Source organism: Zingiber officinale, chromosome 6B (genome assembly GCF_018446385.1).
Source record: "Zingiber officinale cultivar Zhangliang chromosome 6B, Zo_v1.1, whole genome shotgun sequence".
NCBI lineage: Eukaryota > Viridiplantae > Streptophyta > Magnoliopsida > Zingiberales > Zingiberaceae > Zingiber > Zingiber officinale.
In genome coordinates, this window is record NC_055996.1 from 52621434 (window position 1) to 52631622 (window position 10189).

Sequence of the window (10189 nt, forward strand, 5' to 3'; positions counted from 1 at the left end):
CTTGTTAAATTCTATACTTTCTACTAGAATCAAGTATATATTCTATCAAATTGAGCATGACTTTATAATTGCCCCTCAAATTTTTTAAGCATAAAAAATCTAAAAATGAATATAATTACTCTTAAATTTAGCACTTTAAACTAAAAGCGAGTATATTTTCTATCAAAATTACCCCTCATTTTTTTTAAGTACAAAAAGTCTAAAAATGAATATAATTCCTATTAAATTCAGCACTTTAAACTAGAATCGAATATATTTTCTATCAAATTGAACACGACTTTTTTCCTACTTAATATAATTTTTCCTAAATTCAGTATCATTTAAAGAAAATCTAGTATATTTTTCATCCAATTGAGCATCATTTAAAGAAAATCTAGTATATTTTCCATCCAATTGAGGTGGAAAAAGAGTCGTGTTAAATTTGATAGAAAATATACTAGATTCTAGTTTAATATGCTGAATTTAAGAAGAATTATACTTATTTTTAGACTTTTTATACCTAAAAATATCAGGGATAATTAGTGACGGGTCTAGGAATTCAAGTATGAAGGGACATATCATGATAAACAAGGGCCGGTATCCTCCATCTCTACCGGTGGAACCCCATAATATTAAGGGTTTCATCGCTAGCAAAGGGGGGCGACTGTCGATGTCGCCCCCCAAATGGATTCGTCCCTGGGATAATTAGATAAATTAGTGTCTATTATATTTTACTGGGAGTGAAAATAAAAATTTTTATTAATAAAATTAGATGTAAACTTTTATTTCTGGATTAAGAATTGTATGTAAATTTTCCCTTATTTCTTTATTAATATTTGTTTCTTCATCGCATACAAAAAAAATAATGAATTATGGATCGCCGCTTGACGATCAACTTATCTAACGGTCAAGATCGTCACTTAATCCAACGGGCCAACTAAACGGTCAAGATCCTTCGGCATTTGCAACGTCTGCTTCTTGCTGCTGCTATAAATTGCAAAGCGGAGCGCGCTGAGAAACCCTAGCGGCGGAGTTTGCTTCGGGGGCGGCGTTGCGTTTCCTCTTCTCCTCGCGTTCCCGCTTCGTCGAAGTAGCCAGGAGTCCTGTGATTCAAGATGAAGGTAGTTTTTCAAACGTTTGGTTGATGCTCCACTTAAGCCCATTTCTGATCTCTTTTTATTTGTTTTTTTTTTCAAGTTCAATATCGCAAACCCAACTACCGGCTGCCAGAAGAAGCTCGAGATCGATGACGACCAAAAGCTGTATGCCATTATAAAAACTGTTTTATTTGTTATTCTCTGTGTTTTTTTTTTCTGTTTCTGCGTGGTTGCTTTTGTTCAGTTTCGTAGTTGCCAATTACGTGGTTATTATTGTGGAAATCGTTCGAACCAAGGTAGCGGTTTTCTCAAGGTGTTACGTTTAGCATGATTTGGCACTCAGTATCGGCCAATATTGGATTTCTTGATACCTAAAATTTACAGTAGTTCTATGAAAATTATACAACTAAATAACATGAATATGCCTACTTTAGTTATGGGTAAGAGAAACAAGCTGGAAAATTTTACCTGAGATTCCCACAAGCATAGATTTGTGCATTCTTATAGCTGTGTGCATGCTTATAGGCTTATATCATTGGTCAATGTGGTGATTTTTGAGACACATCTGGTGAGATTGTTAGAATTTAGGAAGAACATCTTATACATGCTTGACAGGTGATATCTTATCAAGTTGAGTTTTTTTTTTTGTTATTGCAGTAACTTCGATAATAATTACAATAAGGTGCAGCCTAGATGCCATTCTAGGGCGTTGACCTATATTGTATGCCATGCCAGTCCGTTGCAGCCATTTTCATATGCTTAAGGCTGTGAATCTTAGTCATAAAGTTTGCAGCACAAAAAACTGATCTTCCTACAAGTTGTTCATCTAAGATTTATATCTATCAATTGTGTTCCTACATGCAAAAAAACTTGCTCGATGTCTCTGTCATAAAACAGTGGTTAGAATTTCCACACAATTTTGTATCATTTATGTATTTTTTTTCCTTTGAACTAACTATTTATTATGTTTGATATTATGATTTAAACAAATAATAAGAAAATTAAACATTGTCATTTGTTTATCTGTCTCCATCTTCTTTGATTTAAGCTTATTAATAAATTGAAGTGTTCTGAATTTGGGGCATTTTGACAATTAGCTTGGTTAATTATTTTTTACAAGTGGAAAAAATCATTTCAAAGTTCTCTATTTGGATATAAGAAGAGATTGTTTATTGATTTTTCTGAAATTATTTAATGTTAATGAGGTATAGTCTTCTCTGTTACTTATTTTTAACCTTGTTTTTGTCTTTGACACTTGTAATAGTGCTATATGGAAAATGTAGTTACATTGCTTATAATTGTTGTGTAGCCGGGCTTTTTACGACAAGAGGATCTCTCAAGAAGTTAGTGGGGATGCTCTTGGCGAGGTATATTATAACTGCATTTTTTTTCTAGTTGGTTCTGGGAAGAACTCCCCATGGCTGAAACTATTGCAATGTTGATTATATAAGCTTTGCCTTTTTTTTTTTACAGGAGTTTAAAGGATATGTTTTTAAGATCATGGGAGGGTGCGACAAACAAGGTTTTCCTATGAAGCAAGGAGTCCTTACTACTGGGCGAGTCCGCTTGCTTCTTCACAGAGGTAATAACTTGGTATTTGGATTTATTTTTCCACTTTTCAACCAGCTAGATTATCCTTTAACAGCTTCCTAATTTTTCTGAATCATAAAAAGGTACACCTTGTTTCCGTGGGTACGGCAGGCGTAATGGAGAGCGCAGAAGGAAATCAGTTCGTGGCTGCATTGTTAGCCCTGATCTCTCAGTCTTAAACTTGGTTATTGTTAAGAAGGGTGAGAATGATCTTCCTGGATTAACTGATATTGAGAAGCCAAGAATGAGAGGGCCAAAGAGAGCTTCCAAAATTCGCAAGCTATTTAACTTGTCAAAGGAGGACGATGTTCGCAAATATGTTAACACATATCGCAGAACATTCACAACGAAAACAGGTCAGTTTGATTCAGTACCTTTATTTATGAATAGCATTGCTCCCTATTTTGTTTCAGTTAACCACACGAGCATTTGTTTCCGTCAGTCTCAACTGTTTTGTACTCCTCCAGGCAAGAAGCGCAGCAAGGCACCCAAGATTCAGCGACTGGTGACTCCATTGACATTACAGAGGAAGCGTTCGAGGATCTCAGAGAAGAAGAAGAGGATTGCCAAGGCCAAGTCTGAAGCAGCTGAGTACCAGAAGCTACTTGCCTCCAGGCTCAAGGAGCAGAGGGAGCGCAGGAGCGAGAGCTTGGCCAAGAGAAGGTCCAAGCTGTCTGCTGCCTCAAAGCCATCTGTTGCAGCATAGAGACATGTTTTCCATGACTGGTCCAATCTCATTATCTATTTCATTTTCAGAGAATGATCACATTGCATAATTTCTGGATTTTCTTTAAAGTTTTCCCCTTGCTATTTTATACTATTTGGACAATTTAGACATTTGGAATGATTTGCTGTATCGAATGCATAAGACCTTGCCTTAAGTGGTACTTTGGAGTTGCATGTTGGCACTTTTATTTGCTATTTTGCTCTATAATAATAATAATAATAATAATAATAATAATAATAATAATAATAATAATAATAATAATAAAATGTTAGCTTGCATATTCTTATCTGATGTGATTTTCATAAGTACAGGCGTTTGGATGACCTCTTGAGTATCTTAAATTTCAAAAGTGAATCAGAGTGTTCGGCAGTGTTCCCGGACATTCGATAAGTTTTAAAGGTAAATCAATTTAGAGCATGGTTTATACTATATTTATTTTTATTGGGATTTAATTTCCATTATCTTAGTCTCCGCATTTCTTCATGAAAATTACAATGAATTTCTAATTTGCCAAATCAGATGCAACATATACGACAGTCAAAATCCTCAGCCAGGTAATATACTTTTGAGTCTCCTGACTTTATCAAGCTAGTTGTTGACCCCTAGGCGCAGTGGTCGATCTAGAAATTCAAGTATAGAGGGACGATCATAATTAGTGATGGATCCCGGAGTTAAGTATAGAGGGACGATCATAATTTGAGTTGACCATGATTATTATTTTTAAACGGTCAATTAATTATATGTATTTAAATTTTTTTTTTTAAATAACTTCCCATACAGTCTACCGTCATGGATTTACTTCGTTCAATTACTTAACAACACTTTGAATTAAATTCTCATTATTAGTAAAGATATAGATATCTTGATATTTCCAATATCAGATAAAGAAATGAGCTCGTTGCTCAAGTACAAGTCCTTATCCAAGTGCACCTCAGTACCATCGAGATTATTCACTCCGACGATAAGCCATTGACATGTTGTGGCGGTGCAAGCATCGGTGATGACTTTCCCAATGGTAGTTGTAGAATCCCTTTCTTTGGTCGCATCCACCTTGTTTCTGTAATATTTTATTTTTTTAAATAGAATATTTTTTTAAAAAATTAAATATAAATAATATTAAAATCTAAAAATTAACGTCTCCAATGAAATTAGACCTGGGGAGAGGGTCTTCGGCACTGAAATTACTTTAACATTAGTGAAATTAGTCTAGCAATAATTAAACTATTAATATAACTTAATTACAAATAAATTTATTTTAATAAAAAAGCTATAATAAGACTAGAATAAGATTTTTTTAATGAATAATAATAGAGTACCATTTTACTATTGATAATTAAAAAACAAAACATCTTTTAGTTATTTATTTTTTACCTGAGAAAATTATTATTGACTCAATCAAATTCATATAAATTTAGTAATTGACGGTAGGTGGACTTCCTCATATTCCTTCGTTGGGTTAAAGTGCGCCGACGGCGTTTTCAGAATCGACCTTCGACAAGTCTCCGACCTTGGTTGTCCTTTCTCCTCCTTTGCGGTTGTCCAAATTTTCATTCGCCGTTGGAATTATCTCACTCACAACTCGCCTGGAACCCGGTTCCATCGCCGGCAAGGGGGGTGGGCGCCGGCGCCGCCCCTCGATGGATCCGCCCTTGCCTAAGCCAAAATTTTATCCTACTAACTGTTAGGATAAGAGTTGAAATTGTCAACTACAATAAAGCCTATTAATTAGGATCTAGTTTGATCTTTACCCTACATGGATTGCTTTCTAAAATATTATCTTATTGTAAGGCTTTATAAAGCCAATGGTCTATTGATTTCAGTAGTTGAATAAAAGAGTTTTTTTTATCCCTAACATCTAGTATTAGAGCCAGGTTGCTGTTTCTTTTTTTTTCACCTCTTCCTTCAAAGTTCCTTTCTTTCTCACGAGCAGAGAAAGTATATCTTTTGGTTCGCTGTTCTTGATTCGAGTGGTGTGCTGCCTGGAGTTCGAGCAAAGGAGAGTTCACTAAAGAAAGCGTCGAACTCAACAGTCTCAAGGAGACAACAACATATACGGCAACCTCGAAACTGACCATCGCAAAGTTTCTTGAAGGATGACTGATAATTTTGTTCAACCTGCAATTCCTAAGTTTGATGGATATTATGATCATTGGTCTATGCTTATGGAAAATTTCCTACGCTCAAAAGAATATTGGAGTTTGGTGGAAACTGGAATTCCTGTCGCAGTAGAAGGAGTGGAGCTTACTGAAGCACAAGGAAAATTATTTGCAGATCAGAAGCTAAAAGATTTGAAGGTCAAGAATTATTTATTTCAAGCCATTGATCGAACTATTATGGAAACAATTCTCAACAAAGACACTGCCAACCACATTTGGGACTCTATGAAACAGAAGTATCAAGGTTCCACAAGAGTCAAAAGGGCACAACTCCAAGCCCTTAGGAAGGAGTTTGAGATTCTACATATGCAAGAAGGTGAGAGTGTTGATGCATACTTCGCTCGAACTCTTACTATAGCAAACAAGATGAAGATTCATGGTGAAAACATGCAGCAAGTGGTGATTATTGAAAAGATCTTACAATCAATGATCTCCAGGTTCGATTATGTTATTTGTTCCATTGAAGAGTCTAATAACTTAGACATCTTAAGTCTTGATGATGTTAGAGTGTATACTAAAAGCCTAGCTTTTGGTATAAACATTTATCTAGAAATAAGAATCACATTGGTCAAATGTCTACATTTATGATAAATGTAGTTGTTCAATTAATTTATATTGTAGATAACATGGTGTGTAGTGTCATACACAGAGGATCATGTTATCAGTACCTTATAAATTATAAACAGTAACTCACGACCATAATGGAAAGGAACAAACCATTGGAAGGTCGTAGTGTAATTATGTATTAGTTTATCCTAACTATATAATTACACTAGTACACTTAGAGTGTATTGAGTAGGACCATTAGAGGTCGTTTCTTTTATACTAACTTTATAAAGAAACAAAGACCTCAGTTATTATGGAAGTGTGTGCTCTTAATCCTAATATAATAACAAGCACATATATTTGATATTTATTTCTTTAATTTATCAATGGGTGAGATTTAGTTCGATGAATCAATAAGCTCGATAAGTTGGGAAATGATATCACTTATAGTGTGTGTTGTTGATTATAGAAGGAAACTGTGTCCTAGTAATCTAGGTTGAGAATGTCCCCAAGAGGAGCTCATAAGGATTGTCATGTTAAACCCTGCAGGTGGACTTAGTCCGACATGACGATGAAATTGAGTGGTACTACTCTTGGAGCTAGATATTAATTAAGTGAGTTGTCAGTAACTTACTTAATTAGTGGACATTTGTTATCTTAAATACAGGGAGATTAACACAATCATAATAAGAAGGAGCCCAAAATGTAATTTGGGATTGGTGCAGTAGTTCAATAATAGTTCTCTAGTGGAATGAATTATTATTGATAAAATTAAGTTGTGTGTTCGGGGCGAGCACGTGATGCTTAATTTTATCGGGAGACCAAAACCAATTCCTCCTCTCGGTCCCTATCGTAGCCTCTTAATTATAGAGTACTATACCCACCTATACCCACCTTCTTACTCATCCTATAGGGGCCGACCAAGCTAGCTTGGAGACCAAGCTAGGGCCGGCCATGGGTATGTTCATGGGTGAATTCATGTGGCCGTCCCTATTAAAATAAAAAGGAATTTTAATTTCAAATTTTTCTTATGTGGATAATATAATTTAAAAGAGAGTTTAAAAATTTAAATCCTTCCTTTTATAAGATTCTACAAAAGATTAAGAGAAGAGTTAAAATCTCTTTCCTTATTTGTAGATTAAAAGGTTGATTTTAATTTTGGTAAAAACTTTCCTTTTAATTATATTCATGATTTAAAAGAAAGTTTAAAAATTAAAAATTCTCTTTTATTAGTTTCTACAAAAGATTAAGAAAAGATTTAATATCTTTCCTTATTTGTAGATTGAAAGGAGATTTTAATTTTTGGAGATAACTTTCCTTTTTGGAAATTATCCACATGTTTAAAAGAAAGATTTTAATTTATAAAATTTCTTTTTATTAACCAATCATGAAGGGATTAAAATTATTGGAGAAATTTTTATAAATTTCTAGAAACAAATTATGAAGTTTTAATTAAAACTCTCCTTGTTTTGGGGAGAAGAGTGGCCGGCCATTATAATTTGAAATGAGAAAATTATTTTAATTAAATAAATTTTCCTTTTCAATGGAAAAAGAATTAAGGAAGTTTTTATTAAATTTTCCTTATTTGCCAAGACCAAGGATTATAAAAGAGGGGGTAGAGGAGGCTTCAAGGCTAACGACTCTATTCTATTTTTCCTCTCTTTTCTCCTTGGGTGTGGCCGACCCTTTCTTTCCTCTCCTCTCCTTTGTATGGCCGAAACCTTCTCATGGTGGAGATAGCTTTGGTGGCCGGATCTAAGAAGGAGAAGAAGGAGAGAAAAGAAGCCTCTTTTCTAGCATCCCTTGGAGCATGGTGGTGGTGGCCGAACCTCTTCATCCTAGGAGAAGTTTTGATGGCCGAAACTTGTAAGGAAGAAGAAGGTACTTGGTGGTTCTCATCTCGGAAGATCGTTGCCCACACAACGTCCGAGGTTAGAAGAGGAATACGGTAGAAGATCAAGAGGTTTTTCTAAAAGGTATAACTAGTAATTTTTCTTTCCGCATCATACTAGTTATTTTTGGAAATAATACCAAATACAAGAGGCATATATGATTCTAGAGTTTCGAATTTGTTTTCGATATAGTGTTCTTTTGTTTTTCTTTTCCTTGTGATTTGATTGTTCTTTTCGGTTAACCTAAAGTTATTTTAGGAAATTAAATATTAGCTTTCCATAAAAGGTTTTGTCTAGTCGGTGGTGGTTGCTCCCATATCCAAGAAGGCCATGTGTCTCGCCACGTCAGTACTGGGAACCAATTATGGAAATTAATATTTAATGAAATTAATAACTTAAGGTGACTTGGGTCGAACGTGTTAAGTTCCGCAGGAGATCCAAGTCAAAACCTAAAAGAACAAATAAATTAAGTTTTGGATCAAACGTGTTAAGTTCTGCAAGCGATCCAAAATTTAATTTAAAAGAACACATGGTAGCTAGGAAAAGGTTCAGACCTTTGTACAAAATTTTTGTACAGTGGAGCCTCTAGGTTTTCCGAGTAGCAACCAACAATTGGTATCAGAGCTAGGGTATTGCCTCTGTGTATTTGGTATTAGTTTAATTATGCACATGTCATACATAATTTAGGCAGATTAATAGTAGGATGTGCTAACTTTGTGGATGCAGGATCCAACTATTATGGCTTATAGTTATTATGTGTGTGATTGGACCCTTGGACATGTCAAGGGCATTTTATTGTGTGTGCATGATTGTATTATAAAATACAGCAGGAGCTGTATTTAGTTTTATTAGGATTTTATTTTTTGATCTAGATACATGTACATTCCTTCGAGGAATATATGATCGAAAAATGTAAAATTCTATTTATGTCGCGGATCGAGTCTTGCAAGGCGTGGAACCTTTTAAGGACCAGAGGCGCAGCGGAACAAGGAGCAAGATGGATGCGACAACTAGACCCGGTGGCAATGGCCAAAGATGGCAGCAGCTAGGGTTGGTGACACACGGAGGACAGCAATAGATAAAAGCCATAATAGTTGAAAATTAGTTTTTCTATTTTATTGCTTTTTATGCTGTATTGTGTGTGCTTGTTAGGTTGCATATTTAGTAGGCTAGCATAGTTAAAATTCCTCATTTATAAATAACTAAGTGGGAGAGGGATTTTTAAGTAAATCCCATGGTCTCCATTACTGGTTTGTAAGTGATGCAAACAAGCTTGCGCGTTGGCTCTGAGTGCCTTCCTCCATAACGGATGAGCTTGTTTGTGGATCACTAGAACAGACTTCCATTTTTGGATGACTATAGGAAGTTAATTAAGAGCGTGTGATCTTCCCCAACGGAAGGGGCATAATCTTATTAATGGACTTAGTGTCAAGTAATGGTATACACTTAGACACATTTAATAGTATCCTCCCCAACGGAGTCACTACTATCACTTGTGTGACCAAAAGGAAATCAACTATTGATTTGTCATAAAACTATATTGGCAATATAATAAAATTAATAAACCCCTCTTACAAATGTTTGAATTTGTATACGTCCACACTAACGTGGCATACAAGATTCATGGTGTTTGAGGTAATTTTATTTGTCAAAAAGTTATATTGACAAGATAGTCAATGGGTAAAACCCTTCTCTTACAAATGATGAATTTGTATACGTCCACACTAACGTGGCATGCAAAATTCACGGTGTTTGAGGTGTTGGTAAATTTAAATAATATTGTTTGAGGAATCAATGTTATTTTAAATTCAAAGAGTTTTGACCAAATATTTGATCAAAGACAGATCAACTATTAATTTTATTCGTTATAAAGTAAAGTTGACGAGATAATAAAATTAATGAATAAAATCTCCTCTTCGATTTTGTATACACAAAATTCATGGAGATTTTAAGGAGTTGATCTTGACCAAATATTTTTGAGATTCTTAGGATGTTTGTCAATCCCTAGTAGTCATACTATAGAAAAGACTTAGTAGTCCAAATTGTAATGATTGGAAATAGGACTTGGACATTAAGGTAGACTGTCTTCTTAGAACTAAGAACAATTTAGGTGTATTTAATTCATTAGTTGAAACATGCCTAGTGGTGTTATCTACCAGAACCTGGAGTGTAGATACAAGATGCCATTAATCATGTCTGCAA

General features: G+C 34.7%; 1 protein-coding gene across 1 annotated transcript; it reads left to right on the plus strand.

Annotated features, from left to right (window-relative positions):
* Positions 1–968: 968 nt before the first annotated feature.
* LOC121992435 (40S ribosomal protein S6-like) lies at positions 969–3547 on the plus strand. The gene is made up of 6 exons (XM_042546807.1): positions 969–1100; positions 1177–1241; positions 2386–2443; positions 2550–2658; positions 2750–3022; positions 3134–3547. The coding sequence occupies exons 1-6, from the start codon at positions 1095–1097 to the stop codon at positions 3370–3372; spliced, it is 750 nt and encodes a 249-aa protein (XP_042402741.1). The 5' UTR covers positions 969–1094; the 3' UTR covers positions 3373–3547.
* The last annotated feature ends 6642 nt before the right edge of the window (positions 3548–10189 follow it).